General features: G+C 38.1%; 1 protein-coding gene across 12 annotated transcripts in view; it reads right to left on the reverse strand.

Annotated features, from left to right (window-relative positions):
* ANK3 (ankyrin 3) overlaps positions 1-22444 on the reverse strand; it is a 327597-nt gene that overhangs the window by 259997 nt on the left and 45156 nt on the right. For 3 of the 12 annotated variants that reach the window (XM_085553971.1, XM_085553946.1, XM_085553942.1), the window contains exon 1: positions 17571-20640. The exons of the other annotated variants lie outside the window; for them this stretch is intronic. In XM_085553971.1, coding sequence (XP_085410097.1) covers positions 17571-17633 — 63 coding nt within the window. In that variant the 5' untranslated portion in view covers positions 17634-20640. Of the gene's footprint in view, positions 1-17570; positions 20641-22444 lie in introns of those variants that run through there. 12 annotated transcript variants of the gene reach the window in all.

Consider the following 22444-nt stretch of genomic DNA (forward strand, 5'->3'; position numbering starts at 1 on the left):
ATATTAAAAGCCACTTTGTGCATTGCTTAACCAGTCATTTTCAAAAGTCCTCAGGTGTGCAGTTTCAAAACAGTCATAATTATATAAATGCTTTAAGAATAAAAATAATATATAATAATGCTAATTAAAGATGTGTGAGTACAGAACTCATGTAATTTCCCAAAGCTATCAAATCACTTGACAGTATTTAGATGTACAAGAACCACTGGTATGCAGTTAGATATAACACCTGGAAGGAGTGACTGAGTTTTTGCAGTAGTTTCCACCTTTCAGTACAGTCTGTCCGAGACAGGCAACCTTGCCCCCCCCTGTGAAGCAACGGAAGTGTTGGATATAAGTCAAAAATTTAAATCCCCACCGGATGAACCATCAGCTGAGTTTAAATTCACTGTTGTTACACAGCCACATATCATGTTTACAGGTCAGAAGAGGTCCTGGCTGTAAGCGAGCTACCACTTCCTGGGTGGTTATAGAAAACCACAGGTTTCTCAACCTGCAGTGAATGGTTGTTTCTATATTCCTAGCAGTTCCTGAATTCTCACTTTTAACTTCAATAAATAGCTCAGATACGAAAACAAATAAATACTGCAGGTTAATAGTTGCAAAAAGCATTTCAGTGTCTCTAGCAATTTCAAATAAACAGTATACAAACTACAAACTGGACATGAATACTTTTAGTGAATGTTAAGCAAATATTAGGAAAAAAACCTTGATTTTCAGGTACCTAAAACTTCAAAACATGGCTTGAACTGAAAGACAATATAATCTGTCACATCCTGCCATTCTCACAGGATCTTGTCTGTTTTTAAGACCTTGTTTTAGAATCTCCCCCCGCAATTGGGGCAGCAAATGCTACTATGCCAGTCCTCATACACCACGCACATTTGGTAGCCACTGATATCCATTCATCACAAGTACAAAGGAAAAGAATGGCATATACAGATTTGGAAACAGTATGTATCTGCTTTTCACTGCAGTAAATATAGAAAAAGAAGCAAAAGCATTCCAGATTTAGATGACAACCCACTTTTAAGGTAAATGCCCCGAATTTCCTCTTCTCTCTCATCCCAACAACCCCAAAATAATCATTGACTACATTATTACATCTCAAATTGGTTTTTGTTTTTTTTGTTTTTTTTTTTTCTTTTTTGCAGGCACAAGCTTGTTAGCAGGCTCTGTTCCATTCGGATGAAGTGCGAATGTCCCACAGACCTTAGAAACCTATGAGCAACAATAGCTTGAAATTCTAGCATACACAGCTAGAAGATAGAAACACTAGATTTGGCATCTTAATTATACAGGATATACATTTCCAAAAGCATACAATCATCTAAAGCTATTCTATAGTATGTGGATATTAAAACCACTTTCATGCTGGCACAATAGTCACATTTCACTTATAGGAAAGAAAGAATGACAGTCAAGTAAATGTGGGATTTGGTACTGCATTACTGTGGCAAACAATAGTGAGAGGCAGTGAGTGAGGGCTCTGTGTTTCCACGCTTCCCTCTCAGTCCACTGATTTTAATGAAGAACACACTTCTTTGGGAAGACTGAAGGTCTGAAATCCAGGCATCCACACCACCCCACATTTATTGTTGTTTCCCTAAGAAGTAAAGCAAAGACATCTTGCCTATCTAATGTTGAATCACAATTAGAATAATATAAAAGCTCTGCGCTTCTTTTCACTGATATTCATTCTTCCTTTGGTGTTAAAGGAGTAGAAGAATGATGCGTTTATTTGTATCTTACTATTATTATATGAAAGCCTGACCTTAGAAGAAGTGCATAATAATAGTACTGAGTGAATAAGATGTCATTTACTTACTTTTTGGACCACTTTAATTTCTGCACTAGTGACTAAATCCAAGCAGTGCACAACGTGAATCAAGATATGATTCATTCTGCGATGAATTAATATGCATTAACTTAATGAAGAAAAAAAAAACCAACAAAGGTTATTTAAAAATCCCAACACAGCGTGCAAGTTCCAAGGATAAAATGAATCAGATTACATAAAATTTCAAGATGGTCTCAATTCTACAACACACTAATATCTAGCTCTTGATAACTGCTGTCCAGCCATGAGAACTGAGCACCTGCTAGTACTTCACACGGCTATTCCACATACCTATCATGTGGAAAATGCAATCTGTTTAACCAGGAAAGTAGCCAGGACTTCTCTACTTGCTCCCCTCAAAGTTTGATCCAGATCAGTAGCATAGCACAGCTTGTCTGGCTCATCATACACAGAGTGACGTGGACTCCTATGCTCTGCCAATGGCTAGCATGTGACCCATGGGCCTGGGTTCTCCTGCTCATACAATGTTTCTTCAACCCCAGTAGTTTACCACTATCCCAGTCTCACCAAGAGCAATGGGAATGCTCCTCAAATGCTTTCTCATAGCATCATCTTCACAGTACAACAGTTACAAGTAGCTCTGCACAAAATGGCATCGTTTCAAACACCAATGCTAGGGAAAAGACTGCAATGCAACTAGGGTTGAACTTGCCCCCCACTTATTACTAACAACCCTTACCACTCTCACTATAAACTACAGAATCATTCACAACTGTCATTAATGCAGCATCTTCATTAATATCATTTAATTAGAAAACACAATTTTAAAAAATGCAAAAGGCTATTCTTTTCTGTATGGTTCTGAATGAAGTGGCCACTTACATCCTTACTCCCCAATTAACCTGCAGAATCAAGTGCTTTCATTTTTTCCTGTTTCACTTCACTGTACATTCAGCGCCACAGTTATAAAGTAGAAATAGTTCAGATACTGAATTCTTACTCCTGTGGCTTTTTAAAAATACACTTCATTGATGCACTTACATATCCAGCTCTCTAAGATATTTTCTGCTGAAATACAGACCTGCAGCGAGATGAAAAGTTAAAAATTTGCAAGACAACCTTGCAGTAATGACAGAATACTTAAAAATAAATAAATAAATGTAAAATTCCTGAAAAGATCAAGCCAACACTGCAACTGATTCTTTCAGCCTCTCCTGTTCTGTACGTGACTAACTACAGCAGAGATCTTGATTCAACTTATTACACATGCCACTGACACTACCAAGTATGGGGAGAGGTTACTGCATAGATAGAAGCTGCCTTGAGAAGAGGCTCAACAGAACATTCAGTCATGCCCTTCCCAACAGACTAAGAACAGATACTGCTTCGCTGCAGATGGAAGTATCACACGTTTTCTGAAATAAAGTGAAAATATGTCCCAAATAGCTACTTTCTCTCCTCCTTTCCCCACATTCTAATTTTAACTCCATTCCTAGTTTTGTTGGATTTACCCGTGCATGCACTCAGCAGTTTGCCTAGCATTATGAATGGAAAGAATGGTGTACCAGCATTGTAATAGTCATTCACAAAACTGGGCTGTGATGAATTTAACAAACTACATGGGCTATCTTGGGTGAAGTAAGTAGCCTGATTTTAAAACTGCTGAACAGACAAGCAACTCCCACTCTCTAGTGAAGCTGCTGAGTGCTAACACTTGGAAACTCCATAATCTCTGCTTCTAGTTTGCTTTCTGAACATTTTGGCTTTACACAAATATATATTCAATACAAATCCCTTTTAAGAGACTAAATTAAACACACTTATTTTAGCATTCAATTACACTAGTTTTATAGGGGCAAAATTCATACATCCTGTTTTGAAAACTAATACTTTCAACTAGGGTATTCTACCCCATCTCATTTGAAGGTAGCCTTTGGAATAATTATTGTCTAGCCATGTTTCACCAGAAATCTTAAAATCTTGACTTTTTAAAGTTTTAAGCAGTAGTTAATGGTTGCGTGTGATGCGTTTTGTTTGCTTGGTTCTGGCTTTCAACATTTTGCATAATGACTCTAACCCTCACGATTACCATTTTGTTGCCTATTTTAGAATGAGTCCTGTGCCTCCCAGCTGTGAAATGGCTTCAAGCAGAAGTGGCAAACATCGTAAGTCAAAAAAGTAAATGCACTTGACATAAGGCCCCCAAGCCGTATTTTACAGGCAATGTATTACTGCCTATTTATTGTCTAGATTAAGTTACAATTAAAGAGCAGCATGAAAATACGAGCTCAAATATTCTACTTTTTGCCCTCACCTTTCCAGCACTCATTAGACAGACTATACAGATACCCAAATATTACGTGTGTATCTGAATGCCCTTTCTATCCAACTCCAGAAGAGCATCTGAAAAAGGTACAAACAAATTTCTGATTCAGTCACAAGTATAAACTCCTCTGTTCAAAAAAATATATTCATTTTCCTTCCAGAAAAATCAGTATTATTGTCCTTTCATTTCAGCAGGGGAAAAAGAAATAGCGTCCATACTGTTGTCTTCTCTTCACCAACCTAATACAGAGATGGACAGTTTTGCTTTTTTGTTTTGAAGGACACAACGTAACAGAGCTGATCTTTTCTCAGTAAACCCTTGAAATAGCAAAACTTCAATTTGATTTTTAAACAGTCACTTCAAAATCACAACACACACCGAGATTATTTCACAATTCCATCTATGAGCTACCAAAAAAAAACCAGCCAGGTGAACACTTCCCACCACAGATGCAAAATAATATATAATATATAATAATTGCAAAATAATCTTAAAAGTTTTAACCTTTTACATGTGGTTCAGCATTGACAAAATAGGTCAGTCTCTAATGATTAAAAATATCTCAGGCGGCAAAGATACCTACTAGGAAAAGCGAGCAGGAAAGTTAGAATCAAACACACTCAAGTTTCAATGTATTGGTAAGTTTTCCATTAACATTATGTATCAGTCATCACACCACTTCTAAGGACACTCAGGCCAAATTTGAAAAGCTTAAAGATAAAAATGAAAGTAAAAAAAGTAATGCCTTTGGAGCCATCTGGACAATGAAATTAACTGAAAAACAAAACACGGCATCCTTACCGAAAGACTGAAAAGAAGAAATGCTGACATTAGTAACTAAGTAGATCTGTTGTCAACTAAAATTTGCTCTCCTTTTAGAACCCTCTACAAGGACTTGGACAAGATGAAAAAGGGCAAATCGAGACCACTATAACTAGGACCAGTTGGGAACTTTTCATTTTGATTTTTCAGCATACTCACAGTAATTTCAAAAGGTAAGAAGAAAAATTTAAGATACAACGTATTTATTCCTGAATCCGTTACTATTACCATGGCACCTTAAAAAAATAAATTAGAATATTATAACACAGTAAACTAATCTGGCAGATCTACTGTTGTCTAAGATAAAATTGAGGAAAAGGGGACAAGGCATATATTGACCATACTTCATTCACACCCTTTCCAAGACGTATACTATCAAGTAAATGGTAGAGCTAAGAGTATATGCAGGACCTATGAAGGAAACACAGTAACAAAGCATTAAAGTGGACACTGAGAAGAGAGGGCTGTTGTCCTCCTACCACATCTTACTCCCATGATGAAAACCCAAACCCTATCCCATTATCTTTCCCTATCCTCCCCAACTTTTCCTCCTCTCCCCCTTGCCTCAGAATCACCTGCTATAGAAAAAAAAAGTCACTATTAAAGTGCTTAGGAGTAGCTTTAATAAACTATGGAATCTCTGAAAGGTGGCTGGTTTGTCCTTCACTTTTCCACTGTCCTTGACAATGGCTGTAGCTGCAGCCAGCAACGCTGCAGGTCAGAGAAGCATTGCCCCTCCAGTGCTGCATGGTCTGCCAAAACACGAAGTGGCATATCCCCTCTTGTGCTATTTCAGATTAGAACCAAACTTTTTATAGACAGCCAGTTTGCCTGTCTTGATTATTAGTACCCCCTCACTTATGGCCACAGATACTTGTTGGTATGCATTTAAAGTAGTCCATCAGTGTCAAATAAATAGGTTCCTTACAATATAATTTCCAGTAAATAAGCTATATTTAGCTGCAGTTTACAATTACATGTGTGTACATCTTTCTTTTCTATCTCCTGATAAAAACAACCCTGTGCTGCCCTATCACTCAGATCTTCCACTACAGGGAATAGTGTGATGCTGCATCCACAGAAGCTTTTCCTGTCAAGGCCATTGCAAAGAGCTGCTGACTGCCTCTCCAACCTGACCCTGACACTGGGGTCACTTTTGCCACAAAGGATTTTCCTTAAAAATGTATTCATGAAGAAGTGGGAGGAAAGAAGTCAGAGTCATGAGCAGCATCTTGATTTTGTTTTCAATTTTTTACTGTGACCAACACATACATATGGAATTGTGAGCAATCTGAATATTTAGAAAGGCTAGATGTACAGCCCAGAGGAAACTATTTCATTCCAAACAACTTTTTATTTAATGGAACTACAGATTTTCATATTATTAATGTCTTAAAAATATATACATCTGTGTAATGCAAAGGAATGGAGTAGACAGGGAGAGGAGGATCTTGTATTAAGTCCAGCTATAGGTGCAAGAAAGATGATCTGGAAGTATGAAGTAAACTGAATATTTGTAGGCATGGGCTCTTATTGCGCAGCCAGACTTAGAGATAAAAAGAAGTGGACTACGCTCACTGAAACACAGTTTGAATTCTTGGAGATCACAGAATGACCTGGGTTGGAAGGGACCTCAAGGATCATGAAGCTCCAACCCCCCTGTTTGGCAGGGCCACCAAACTTCCACTTTTACTAGATCAGGTTGCCCAGGGCCCCGTCCAACTTGGCCTTGAACACCTCCAGGAATGGGGCATCCACAACCTCCCTGGGCAGATCCTGTGTGGAGACAGGAGTTGAAGTCAATGATTTTGATGGGTCCCTACCAACTCAGGCTATTCTAGATCCTGTGGTAAGAAAAAAAGATTCAGAGGAACTATTAAGATAGAAACAATGAAATTTAGCTGTTTCGTTGTTTTTTTCTTAAATGAAACACTAGGGGGCATAGCAGAAGTAGTCTTCATCCCACATAATCTAGCAGCTGGGATTATTTTACCCAATTGCTAGCTCAACACAAATAGACTCATATTGCTAAGACTTAGAACTTCCTAAAGAAAATTTCAAATGCTTTGTCTGAAAGATTTTTTTTTTTCTGTTTCCTGGCAGATTACTTGATATAAAACCAAAACTACAAAGTTCTCCCCTGAAATAGTAATTTGCCAGTGATACAGCAATGCTAATAGGCTGGTTAGGCTGCCACTGATGTGGCTACATATGACCACTCATATAGCATATCTCAGAGCAGAGTAAAAACAAAGGTTGTGATTCCCGAATTCATTACACTCCTAAAAGCATCAAGGGAAGTAACATTAAGTGTTATCCTGAACAGACTCAGCCTTAGATTTTGACTTCAATTTCAGTTAAATAGCATCATAAATGAGAATGCTTTGTGCTGTTATTATACTTTTGCAAGCTCTGTTTTCAGGCAAATAGCTCCTACAGACCCTACTGTAGATACAACACTTCATTGTTCTGTAGTTTCATCAATACCCAAGAACATCCAGATACCTTGTTTGATTTCATTTTCACTGCCAGAAGTTGATCACTAGATACTTTCATCTATTGAGTTACTAAGTTATTGATCTTATTGCATTACTAAATCTTTAAATTATTAAACACCTTACAATTGTCATGATTTTAGAGTAACTCCTTTGTATTGTACATCTAAAATACAGCTGGCTGCTGAAAAGCGCTTTAAGAACACAACCCTGAAGACCTTATTTAATCTAGGCTTACTATGGCTGCTTTGAATCTTCTCTCAAATATTTTGCTTGTATTACCAAAAGTAGTAAGATCCTCACCATTCTTTTCATCTTTCTGCCTCTGCCTTCCTCAGCTAAACCGGCAGTTTTAGATTAGCTAACAAACAGTAATTGGTGGAGATGGAACATCCTTGTTGTAGACAGTAGTTGTCTGTTCTCCGTTACTTGGAACTATCACTAGAGTTACTAATCCTCACCTTACTTCTGATCTCTTCTTAAAGAAACAACAGAAACATCTTTATAAATTCTGTACATATATTTCAAAATAACATAAATCTATATTTTCCTCCAGAGCTGTCCCATTAATAAGACACATTTAGATATCTGCTAATCTTTCAAAATGACTCTCCTAGCTGAAAATAAAGGTACCATATTCATGCCCAGGAAATATATATTCCTGTTTTTCCCTTTCAAAACTACCTCAGGTAATGTTTCTACTGACAATGATCCCTTACCAGGCTGCAAGGAAATGCCAGTTGCCTCGTGCAACTGGTGTGAAAAGGGATTTAATGAGAAGAGGCACAGTGCAACATAAGCAGTACTGAAGGAAGAGGTTTGTTACTTCAGTTGTCTGATACTCATCAGTTCATTGATTCACCCAGAAAAGAAGCAAAAAAGTTATGTAACAAAAGACATAGGAAGAGCATGAGATGTTCCAAACTAAGCTTATTCAAGAATTGAATGTTAGTAAGAAAAATAATAATTATGATATAAGAAACCCCTCTGTTCCAAACAAAAGCTTAGCAACTGTGGTGCTTAGCTAAGTGATACAGCTGGATTCCACTGTGGTTTAGGGAGGACTGGCACCTTCACCTTTAGATTTTTTTTAATATAAAAGAAAATTAAATGAAGCCTTTCTCCAGAACATATCTGTCCAATTCAATATAGTATAAGTGCAACCTGCTGCCAGAATTACGCAGACCTTCTTCAATAATACATTTTCAGTTAGCAAACTAAATTGACACTGCTCTGTTCACTAAGGCTTTCTCCTACAACTCCATCCTGGAGCAAATCCTTAATCTTATAGCCCCCAGTATCAGGATAGCTACATATTCTTTGTATATGAACAAGGCCAAGCATGTACCCAGCCAAAGGTAGATGGGGAAAAGAATTAAAAGCCAGCTGAATATGGAAAAAACTAAACAGCGTCAGATTATGTGATGTCCTGTTTGTGCACCCAACCATGGAAATGCAACCCTGGACAGTTCTGAAAATCCCATTTCTGCCACCTCCTGTTCAGCCAGGTCCTCCCATTCCCCACCCACTCTCAGCCCAAGAGAATTAAAAATTCACGTAGCACTTGAATCACTGAGATAAGAAGCATCTTCACAAGACTGTCAAACCAACTTGTTCAGGATCTCTTTAGAAACATTCTTACTTTCTCATGTAGAAACCAACAATCAGAATTACATGAGGCAACTTTGATTAAAAATATCAACCATCCCATCCCTTCATTAAGAGGGCCTCCATGAAGATGCCATTAAAGGAAGTTACATAAACACATGCTAATAAAGACAAGCTGTTTGTGGTGGTTTTAGTTCCTGGGGTTTTTTTGTTTTTGTTTGTTTGTTTGTTTGTTTTGTTTTTTGTTTTTATTTCATTAAGGGGGGAACAACATAATTCCATAACAATAACCAAAAATAGGAGGAACACAGCTTGCAGAATTCCGTTAATTTTGATATTACAGTAGCCTTGCCTCAAACTAAAAACATGAGATAGCAGTACACAGCTGTATAACAAATACCACGTAAAACTGATTACCCTCCCCTGCCCCAAATGGCAGTTTTAAACAACACTATGAAGCACTAGTGAATAACATGGAACATTCAGTTGCTTCATGCCATTCCCTTTCACAAAATAATGACTTAATAAAAAGTATTCAAGTCGATCCTTGCTTATATTCACAGTTTGCTGATGTGCTAAAGAGAACTCTCAGCAACCAGAATGTCTTGTAGGCACAAACCTGAAATGACAGTGACACCTAATTTAAAGTGTCTTAAAGGTATTAGCTATGCATTTCATTGAGATGTAACAAGACACTGTACATATTACATATCAAAGAAATGGTAAATAAAATATCCCATTTGTTTCCATTCAGCTAACTCATGTCTTCAGCGTTAAAGGAGTAAAGCAGAATTTGCCCATACTTCTTTGGGAATGACAAGGTACCAAACTTGCGCCCACTTCATTTTAACCAGCAAATACTTTCAGTTGGTTGATATAAAACCCGAGAGGGACCAAGGAGAACTCATCATATTTTCTATTTGACCAGATGGCAAATGGATCATCATTTGAAATAAGGACCTAGCACTTACAAGCTTAATAAAATGCTTTCTACAGCATTAAGAGCTAAAGCATGAAGTTTTTTGGTAAGTGGAAGACCTGTCATCTGGACATAATATAGTAGTCCAAAGGTTTCAATGAGTTTTCCAAAACGAAGTTTCCAAAATACTTTTAAAAAGATTAAAATTGTAAATTGCCTACAGGGGAAATCATACCTCTTCATTACATCAAAAAAGTGATGGAGCCAGTTTTCTCCTGCAGTGCATTGGCCCTCTAGACCCTAAAACTGCAGTACTGTCCTTACTCCTGGCCAGTGATAGCCAGAGGAGAAAGAAAGCTGCAGGACCCACTATCACCTCTGCAGAAAGTAGAAGGAAGCTTAACAAACCAAGTAATGAGACCATGACCAGTAAGGACTATACAGATATCCAGGCTTTTTTGTTTGGAAGGACAATAGCCAGATATCATTTACTTTTCCCAACCCATAACTCACAGAGTGAAAACATTTTTCATTCTGGAGACATAAGTGTGGCAAGTACCTCAACACCTGGCACACCCACCTAAATGCTGTTGTTAAGACCTACTGAATTTTATAATTGCATTAGTCACATACTTTAGAAAAGGGAAATCCTTCATAACCACAGGGTTTCTTTGGTTCAAAGGGACATGAAAAAATGTCCATTTGACATGAGTTGAAGCTGAAGCAAGCTGAAGTTTATGCACTGGTTTAATATATAGACTGCTGAAAAACAAAAACACTATATCACTTCCTACTGATGATTGCAAAAGTGTAGCATGTAACTGAAGCTCATCCATTGAGTCTGATAGTTCACACCCACTTTCTCTAATCTAATCTAACTGTAACCTAAATGTACATAAAATAATTGCCTGTAGACAGAAACAATGTGACCTGCACTGCAAGTGTTCAGGTAGGAACAGGAAGGACTGGAAGTTCTCCAGTTGAGGTGCCAAGCACCAGAAGGGGCCCACAGGTGACCCATCCCTGAGCGCTGCCTGTTGCATTTGTGCTCTAATACACTGCACCCAGGACAGGCCACCAGGGAATCAGACCATGGTACAGGGAGTTCAGTCTTCTGTGTGATAATATGGTTGAAAACATTCAGAAGATGGAGGAAAAAACAAACAAAAAAAAAAAAAAACACACAAAAAAAACCCCACAAACAAACAAAAAAAAACCACCTCTGCTGGAGGACATAAGATGAGACAAACAAGATCATTCAAAGGAAGGACCAGCTTAGAAACTTAACGAAATGAAAGAAGGGAAAGGCAGGCTCAGAAGGTGATGCTAGGAAGCACCTGATTCTATAGCAACTGGAAACTCACTCATTCAAGCAAGGGAAAAATCCCCAAAGTGAAGCAGAATTTGGTGGACTGTGATAAAAGCCTGTAACCAAAAACTGCCACAGAGCAGTAAATCTCAGCCACAAGAAAATATCCAGCTGCAAGACGACACAGTAATAAAACATTTAACTACCAAAAATATCTAAGCTTTTAAGCCATGGGAAATGCAACATGATCCTATGCTACTTCAGGCACTGGTAGAACAGACCATTTACAAACCTCCATCCTGGGCAGTCCTTATCACCCCTTTTCTGTGACTAGAGCTTGATACTGGCTGATCTTTACATTACCTTTCCTCAATTACAAAGTTTTTGTGGAAAGAATAGTCTACAATAAACTCCTAGAGGTTAAGCCCTTTTAAAGGGAACAGATAATGTTTAACACAAGCTAAAAACTCCAGGATGACCCCATATCATATAACCTATCTAAGAATCTCCCTCAATTTTCATATTCTACTACTACAAGTATTAAAAAAAAAAAAAAAAGGTAGAAAACCAAGTGATTTCTTCTCAGATTACAAGTTCTTTCATTCATCTACTGACTAAGTTATGATATAAACTACTTATTTCAACATCATTCACCAACTTCTGTAGCATTAGTCAAAGAATTAGTCAGCAGCTCCTAGATCCAGGTAAATGTCAGCTAGAAAGCATTTATACCAGGAAAAGTGAATATGTGAAATGATTCTTTACATACCATTATGGTGCATAACTTTCTATCATACATTTTATTTTGTTTCAGTCTGATAGAAAGGGAGTAAAAACATTATTACTGTGTATGATAGTGATTTTCCAGTACATTTTCTGGGGGCAATTCAGCAAATTGTTGAAGTCAAGAAAATGTAAATGTACTTTGATTCAGAAAAGCAGGATTTCAAAATATGAAGGGTTTTTGTTGGTGGTGTATGATTTGTTTGGGATTTTTCCGATCAGTTCACCATCATAATTATTGAACATCATTCTTCCTACTACTCTTGGGCTTCCTTACTTGGATGTACAAATGAGTACTTTTCCCAAAGCTCTGAGGGTTTTTTGCTCTTTGATTTTTTTCTTCAGTATATTTGCTGAAAATGTGAGATTAAGAATCTATCAGAAAAACAAATTAAAACCTGAAGTAGAAATTGGCAAGTGCAGTGAAAACAAATCTGTTTATCGTCTTGCTGAATTAAACTCTCAGCACAGGATGTTTTGACTTATTAAGGTTTAGGACCACCACAATATAATCAGATTTGAGTCTATGAGAACAATTTATCTTCTGCAGAAACCAAAAGTTAACAACGTAGGGTAAACATTATTTGAAAGATTTTGCTCCCTCCAAAACCTTTTTGCGTTCTCTTACATACACTGAAGATCTTTATTTCTTAGTTTTTCAGGAGCAACCCAAATTTGGAAACCAACTTACACTCCAAGCAATTTGTTAATGAATAAGTTAAAAGCCACCAACAATTAGAAATGTTTACTATGAACACTTTCTTGACCATTAGCAAAAAGTACTTCTCCAATGGGATTAAGAAGTGGTGAATAACCTATGCAATCATGCATGTAAGAACTGAACATAGATAAACACTGTTTAAGTAATCAAATCAGTAGATTCAGTTGCTAATGAAACAACTTTGAAGGAAAAAGTTTGATAGCACCATGCACTTCAGAAACAACACACCATTTCTTATCTTGTCAGGACTTCACTGGTTCTGAGTTGTGACCACCACAAGTCCCACTGTGAACATACACAGAAGAATCATTTGATCTAAGAAAGATGAAATCCCAAGACCTAGAGCCCCAAATATCCTCTCTGAAGTCTGTGATGTTATTTTAGTAGAAATAGGTCTTCCTTATAAAGGATGAAGAAATGCGTAGACATGGTTAGTGGGTACAGTGGTGACAGGATGATGGACTAGATCTTAGAAGTCTTTTTCAACCTTAATTATTCTATCTCATCTTGTTTCCACCAGAGCCTCTTCCATACCATTATTATTTTTTTAATGGTTCACCACACCAAAGAGAACTTTTGACTTTTTGACCTCTACCCCATAAAAATGCCCCCTGCAGCTTCTCATCCTAGTGAAGACATCACAGAATCATAGGCATTGGAAGGCACCTCCAGAGATCGAGTCCAACTCCCCTGCCAAAGCAGGTTCCCTACACCAGGTCTCACAGGTAGACATCCAGGCAGATCTCGAACATCTCCAGAGAAGGAGACTCCACAGCCCCTGAGCAGCCTATTCAGATTTTTGCTGCCGTTCAGACTTTCAGCACTGTATAATACTGCAAGACTCCTCACTGAAGATAGACACCCATTCTGCCAAGTCAAACTTTGGAGTTACCACCAGAGTTAACACACCCTTGGCAGATACCTCAGATTCATTCCTAGTGCTGTGAGCCTCAGCTGCTGACACTAATAAAAATAAAAAATAAAGAAGGATTTTGACAAATCCCCCATTAATCCAAAATCACAGCGCTGGCAACCATAAATATTCTCTGACACCAAGCACAGATTTTCAATCTGCTGCATAAGCAGCCTGTTCCTCTCCGTATGTCATATCTGTATCTTGCATAAAGCAATAGAACACAATGCTGAAATCAGAAACCACAGTGACTGACTTCTGTCTAATAAAGCAGTGAGGTGGATTAAAACAAATTACACTAGAATGAGATTAAGAGATCAGCACGAAATCTCACAATTGTGCATTAATGAAAGCACTTTTTTTCCCCCCCTTTTTTCTTTCTTTTTTTAAACACATTTTTTGCTCAGAATTTCCACGGTCAATTTGTGCTGTGTGTCATGAGCTGCACTGTCAACATCCATCGTGCAGTTTGTCTGAAGATGTTAGAGAGGGTGATAAAAAAAAGAGAACAAAACATTTCCCCAAACAAAAGTACACATTTCTAGTAAAATTTGAGGTGTGAGAGTTTAATGTGAAGTTTCCCACTACTTAGAACCGAATGATGGTCAACAGGTGACTGTAAAATTAAATGGAAGACTGTCTTACAACACTACAGAAGTTTTCAGATGGTCCAAATTGTTTCTTATTCCTGCACTTTTGATTACCTTTTGAAGTTTCGGAGCACCACAAGCATTTTTATGGTTAATTTCATACTAGTAGTTCAAAGCAGAAGGGAAAAGTACAACACTTCTCTTTTGTTAAAAATCAAAACATGTCTTAAATCTCTAGTGACAACTGAGTTCAATACTCCTCTACCACTGACATTCCAAAATCTACTGAAAAGTGATGACACAAACACAGAAGATAAAGCCACTCCATAACGCTCAGGGATTCAAGCTGACAGCTTCAAAACACTGACTCTGTCAGAGTGTGCTTGGAAACTGCAGGACAACTGATGCCCAAGTGCAAGAGGCCGCTGCTCAAAAGGAACACTGATGGATGGAATGGAGAAGAAGCTAATTAGGCTTCCTACTCCATCAGGGTTAATCCTGTTATGCATAACCTCAGCAATACATATTAATGTGGTACTTTCATCATCCTTTGAAAGCTGTATTCCCATTTACTATTACACTGCTAAATGCAGTATGTTCCGCTTTCTTAATTGCCCACCCTTCAAAATAAATCCCAGCATTGCCACCCTATATGCTTATATCCATCCTCTCAGTTTAGACTGAGATTTTTTAAATGCACTTCCAAAACAATCCGCTTTTGCCAGTCTGTTCTAGATGTACAATTGCTGCATGACTGTTCAAAAGTGAGACACTGTTCCCCAGGTTAAGGGTTATTTTTGTGGAACTCTCCACCAAGTGATCGAACTCTGCAATTCAGAGCACACTACTGAGCGTGGTTTTCCTTTAGCAGACTGCATGGCATTTCCATTGTGATCTTCTGCTCTTTCTGCATCTTTATTTCCTTGCTGTCCTGCTCAGAAATTGCAAAAGAACAGGAAAACCAGGAGTTGATGAAAGGAAAATGGGATACGACCAAGCACCTCAGCAGCTGAAGAACAGAAGAAAGATTTGCCACCACCCAGCCCTAACAATAAGATAGGAGATAAGGGAGATGACAAATATGAGAAAACAGCTGCCAAGAAGGCAACTATCTGAATAGAACAGCAAGAAGGCCATGGAAATACCCACTTCAGGATAACACACTGTTAGGAGGGGCAGGTGGCTTAACTCACTGGAATCAAATAGTCAAGTTTTCATCACAGTTGGAAGTATACTGCCAACTAATGACATTTGTTCATCAAATTCTTCTTGGAGAATGTTCCCAAATTAACTAAGAGTTCTTCAGTGGCCATCTAGAGATTCTTCTGTGGAATCAAAACAGTAAATTTGAACCGTTTCCCCCATTGAATTGTGAAAAGCAGGGAAATTTTCTGCCAGGACCAGAAGAAATGGCTGCTGCTTTTTTGTTGATGTTTTTAAATAATGGATAAGAAAGAAAAAGCAGTTTCTTTTCCATTGGGAACATTCTGGCACAAGCTTGTGTTTAACAGTGACACGTAAGCAGGCTTGATGTGCAGTGGCCATGAGGGACACACCTAACCCTGATACAGCATAACCCAGCAACAATCTCAATTCCATCAGTATTATGAAAAATCAAACAGAACAGTAGAACAACCCCTCTAGCCTCTTCCCCACTGAAATGCAATGGCTTGCAGTCATGTACTAATGTTCGCTACAGCTCACGCAGCAAAGGTTTGAGGCAATACAGCAAGCTTTGCCATTACCTCACAAAGCATCATTTTGCCATTGGCCTTCAATGCTCACAGCCATAACTCACAAACGTAAACAAGTCTGACATTTTTTTTCCCTGCCTTCAGAGCAATGACACCATACCAGTCAGTAGAGGGTGGATTTGGACAGGACAGCTGTAGCTCCTGCCCACAGGTGGAACGTCACCTTTTACAGTGTGAAGTTACAACCAGCACCAACCACTGCTGGAACAACAAGTGAGACTCCAAACTTGGCACCATCCTAAACCGCCCAGACCATTCTGTTGGCTATTGTCTGAAATACAAATCTATACACAATAATAAAATTTGCTATGAACTATCAAATGATTGATAAACGCCATAAAATAGTTTTTGAAATATAGTAAAAAAATATTAACATGTTCAAAGCTAAACACCATCCCAGAATCTAGTTGCAGACATATCTTCTATCCCTGAAGCAATGCCTGATGGATGCTTTTGGTATGTCAGGAAGGTATCCTAATTCACCATTAAAAGCATTTTAAAATTGTATTTTTCCCTCTGCTTCCTTTCCAAAGCTGCTCTTTCCATTTCTGGCAGGATAGAGCGGACAATCTGATCTACTTTGCATTTTTGACCATCTTTATTAAATCCTTCACCAAGAAAATGGATTAACTATGAGGCTGTCATACACTTTCATATGATAAGAAGGCACATTCAGAAAATAAAGGGTGGGAGTCTGAACAGATTCTCCACAGCAATAACCAACATTCCAGATGCATTTTCTGACAGTAGTTTTAGGTAATTCACAGTATAAATTAATATAGTGACTTAATATTTATAATGAGTAAAAAATCTGGAGAAGTCAACTTCCTGGGTTTAGCAATCTGGCACAACAAAATCACCCATTTCTAAACACAAGGAGGAAAATGCAAAGGGTATCAGGAAAGCAAGAACTGCAACACAAAAAGCAATAATACATCCAATCCATCTAAGTACAGTTTCAGGCAAAAAACTTAAAGCATAACATAAATTAGCTCCACTGAAAATGGAATTTTATTCCAGAGTTTGGTTTAACCACAACATTTCCCCCACGATATATAAGGTTGATTAAAGTGCCACTTTTTAAAAATAACAACTATTTGGAAAACTTGCTTTCTTCAGCAATGCCTATCATATTCATTTACAAGAGCACATGTTGATTATCGGTCTCTTGTTTGGAAAAGGCTTCGCTTGGATGCTGTTTACTTGTTAATCCCACGTTTGGAATGCAGAAGGAAAACTACATCCACACTGAAATTCGATGATTATCATGTATTTAAACATTTGAATGTTCATATAATAAAAAATAATGAGTTCTGACAGCATTACTGATTCTAGCAGAGAACACACCCATCAGTATCCAGCATAAACAAAACCGTCTCAATTCTACAGTCATCCTCATTCTAAGTATATTATCCAAAGCCACTCCACATCCAGAAGCAAACTGCTCAAAACACAAAACGACTGGAAAAACAAAATGGGAAAAAGAAACCAACAAGCCATTACAGCAGAGTGTCTAAACAGGGAGTTACCTTTTTTCCTTTCTTTTTCCTGTGAGCCGGTTTAGCATTTTTCTCCTTTGCTTCCTCACTCATTTTTCAGCAGGTAAATATACAGGGGAAAGGGAGTAAAAGAAATCACTGCTTGTATTCCAACATGCAAAGCCACTGCAAATATTCACAGCCCTGAAACCAAAGTCCATCTGCTGACGTTTCTCAGACAAGTAATGGAATAACTGCTGTTCAAAGCCAGTCTCTGCTCCTCCTGCACTGACTTGAATTGCTCATAGCCTTGCTGTTTTCCTCAGCGAGAAACTGGGTGTTCTCACATCAAACAGTCTGCGATTCCTCTAAAGAAAAGAGAAAGCATTCTCATTCTTAGCTAGTCTTCACTTCTGAGATAGGATCATGAGAACACTTCCTAGCTTGGTCATCCACAGCGCTTCCAATCTCTTAAATGGGGTTGATGAGCCAGGCAGAAATTAGCTGCAGACGGCTGACAAGTCAGAAGCATTCACCAGCAGATGATTTGCTGTTTCTTGCAGACGGAGAAAGTGAGCTCGAATCGCTCTGATTGCCGGTCGTGCACAATACCGACATGTGTTGAATGCATCGGGGCATACCAGAAAAGGAAGCCTCCGAGAGTGATAAAAGATCAGGTTACTGGATCTTAAAGCCACTCCCAGGCAGATTCAAACAATAAAAGGCACAACACACTGCTGAAGAAATTGCTAGATGAGATGTTTACGTTTCCAACAGCTCCATATCACCATCCAAAGAAGCTGCAAATTACCACTCGGAACTCAACATTTGTAATATCAATTATTCATCTCATAAAAGCAGCAGCAGCATTACAGCAAAACACATATTTACAACTATCCCTGCCTGTGAGAGCTTGCTCCTCCCTTGTATGCCTGTTCCTATGACAGGATTTGTAGTCTCTCTACTAATGCAGCTCCTTCACAGAAGCGTTACGTGCCTCATGTGTGTGCATGACTGGCAGGTTTCGGATCATGTTTCCACATACCGCTGACCTACTCCACAGAATGGAAAAAATCAAGAGAGGTCAGAGACTTCAATAATAATAATTCTCTCCATTATGCCATGTTACACTTAACTCACGTGTTAGCAACAGCCATGACAGCAGTGATTCACGAGACTCTGCACTAATGTCATTACCACATACCTCTCCTTCCGGCATCCATGATTCCAATATTGACTCTCTCAGAATCTCTCCCCTCCATCAAGATAGGTGGGAGGGTAGCAGGGGACCGGGGGAAATATGAAACGGGTTATCAGACATCACGCAGCAGCCTCATCCACTGCTGCCATACCACTGAGCTGAGTTAACAGTACACCGATTTTCCCATTTCTGAGGACTCTGGTCACATCAGAAGTGCCAAGTGACAATCACTATTAGTTTAGGCTTGGTTTGGGCTTTGAGATCAGTACTAGAACTCTCCTTTTTCCATCTGCTCACACCTTCCCACCCTTCAGTCTCATTACTGAAGTATGACAACCAATGTACATATCACAGAAAAAGAAAAATGATATTTAATGTATCAATATACAACATCATTTGCCTCAACTCTACCTCTCCTTGCCTCGTCACCACAACTAAATTTCAGTGAGCAACCACAACAGCACCATCACATGGAGGCTGTTTTCCACATTAGCCACAGGTCCTGGTGCTCACTGTTTGCATGCTCTGGAAATGAACCAGTGCCAGCTGAACCTGTGGCTCTAAACTAGGATAATTCTCTCTACCAGCCTGGCAAGCTGGATATTTTTGAGGAACTGCACCTCATCTGGTGCAAAGTTTCCATAAACAAAATCCAGAGACCACTAATAGAACTTCCCTTAAAATTTCCTTTATGTCATTAACATACAATAACATTTATACTTACTAAGCAGCATGATGTACAAAATGCAAACAGTTGATAATAAACAAAGGTAGGACTTCGATTTTCCCAGACATGTGATTTTTAATGACTGTCTCAAAGAAAGAAAAACACACTCCAGCCTCTCCCAATTTTCTTTTTCTTTTCTTTTCTTTTTTTTTTTTTTTTTAAAGAATAGATGTTATGTTATAAACTGAAGTGCTCTCTGCTGGTTAACAGTGGTTAAAACAATGCTTAAACACTCAACATACCATCCTACACATCCTACCTCAAACACAGTTTAATAGTGTCTTACAAAAACACGTTAAAGCTTTGTTAAAATACATTGACCAGTTAATTTAAAGCATCTATAATTTGTGACATGCTCAGCTAATTGCATACCTATGGAGTCACCTCTTCAAAAAAAAAGATCATCAAGTAATACCGTGCTTCTGCATAAACAGAAATGAGTAAAAAGGTCTCTTTCCTCAGCAGCCTGGTAGCTCTCAAGAAGCTGACGCATTTAAACCTTTCACTGAGCACATCATATGCAGATCAACAAATGCCCCACACCCCTGCTGAGCTGTGGTTATTCAGATGTGTACCTTTTAGTCCAATCCATGAGATGAGACTTTGTTTATTAGGTTTTAGGATCATTACATCCCGTTCCTATCTTCCAGGGCACTTAATTACTTCTGAAGCAGCAATAACCTCACTGGCCTCTAGTTTCAGAATTCTCTGTATTTGTCCTTTTCTTCCATTTTCTTTCATTCTCAAGAAAAAAAACCACAAAAACAAACAAAAAAACCAACAAAAAACAAAAAAACCACCACACCTGAATGTGTGTATTTAGAACAAGAAGGAAAAATCCAAATGAAGAAATACAGGAATTTTACAGTCACAAGGTACTCGCTCTGAGAGGTAGGGAAAGATCTCACACTCCTCATCCCCCATATCGTACAGCTAACCATAGCAACTCTGCTGGAAAGAAACGTGGCGTACCTATCTTATCCCATTTCAAGTAAACGTTCACATGTCAACATTTAGATCCTTTAATGAATTTTGTTTCATTTCCTCCTTACCTCCAGATTTGCTAAGTTTTTACTCTAAGTAAAGCCACTCAGCAGAACAAACTGAGTATTAAATAGGAAAGTACTTTGCAGTAATCTGAGAGCTATTTCCTAGGAAAGGCTTTTAAGCACAAAAAAACCATAACAAAAGCACATGTTCAGATTGTGCTTTTCAACCTTCTTCCTCTGTGAAGCCCACAGAATTTCTCTCTGGTAGTAAATCTGATGACAGTTGAAATCAGACCACCTCTAAAATTATACTGAAGAAGTTATTCAAATAAACCTTTTTCCATCCCCAAGCTCTCTGCATATTCCGTGTAAATCCATACATCTGAATACTTAAGGTAATTGAAGCGGAGAGAGAAAAAGTCAAATAGGTCTGCTTGAAAAAAAGAAAGATCTTCAATATCTGCTTCCTTGTGCATATTAAATTGCAGCTGAGGCACAATATCTGAGAAACAACAACCAACCAAAAAACCCAAAAACCAACAGATTTCTGAAAAGGAAAAGAAATCAAGGAAGACTTCAAAGTGAGCTTTGAATAACATTAAGAAAAAAAGATCAATACCAATTCAAAATTACATTAAAATGTATTACATTATTTAATTACATTAAAACAATGTAGCAGAGGGTTGTTAGAGTAGTATGGTTAGGTTGTGGTTGGACTTGATGATCTTTAAGGTCTTTACCAACCTGAGCAATTCTGTGACTCTATATGCTAAAGAAACACAACCATTCAAAAAGAACACATATATTTAAGCACACAGCAGTACTGCTACAGCCAAGGGCGTAGTTTGATCAATTAGGAGTAACAATTGCTGCCTGCTGTCTATATAGTCCAGGCCCACTGAACTTGGTTAGTTTGGTTGGTTTTAAATAACACTTATTAAAAATTATTTCTTTGTGGAAGTGTATCTGTGAATTTGGGTATGTCCTCATGAGCTAAAGTGAGGTAACAAAGTTACCACTTAGAAACACACTGCTACTTGAAAACTGACATTAATACCATTGTACTTTAAAACTCTTTAGGTTCCCGATGTGAACACACACACTGCTCCCTGCAACTTACTGCTTAATTACAGTAGTGTCCAGAAGTGAACTTTCACAACCTCGTTGATACATATCTACTAGGACAGTTCTATTTTTAAATCAAAATAACTGGCATAAGAGGACAACAGGACAGGCCAAGTTCTATCTATCAGTACAGTTCTATTTATAAAGTAGAGCAACTTGTGTGCAAGAAGCAAGGGGTGCACAACTTGTTATTGGTGACCTGTTTTGTAACTGTGTGCAATGGGTTTTAACAAGAAGGTGGCTGTGAGCAAGCTGCTGCCTATACCAAAGCATCCAAATCTAAGTAGTTGAGCAACTTCAAAGTCCAGCTAAAAAACTATTATTTGTGTGGGAAAAGCAAGGCAGAAAAAAAAGAAAAATAAAAGGGACCTTTCATTTTATTTGGGTAGAGATCCACAAAGGAATTAAACAAAGCTTGTGTCACTCAACATTTACTGCATGACCACTTAACAGACTGACTGTCTAGTACTTCTTGCATCTCAAGCAACATTCTGTTACAGTAAGGCAAAATTCAAAGTTAAATCAAGTATTACCCAGACAAGAATGGAATAAGTGCTGAAAGACTGGAAGGCAAATGAGCTCTCATCATCTTTCTCACAAAATAAAAAAATTTTTAAAAACACCACAATTTAAATGCCTCCATTACCACCTGACTTAAATTTATTCTAAAGAAAACACATGGCCTATCTTCTTGTTTGCACTAAGACTCACTCATGCAGAGCTCCATTATCTCATGAAAATAGAAAAACAACCCCCAAAAAACAACACTTATACAGTTATACAGTTATAAAAGTATGAGTTGTAGTCTCCACTTCACAGACATGCCTGATTACTAGTATGGTTCACTGTAGGTAAAATGACCATGCTGAAGATTATCCTGGCC

This window comes from Coturnix japonica, chromosome 8 (genome assembly GCF_054131305.1).
Source record: "Coturnix japonica strain WE chromosome 8, WE-NBRP24, whole genome shotgun sequence".
NCBI classification, from domain to species: domain Eukaryota; kingdom Metazoa; phylum Chordata; class Aves; order Galliformes; family Phasianidae; genus Coturnix; species Coturnix japonica.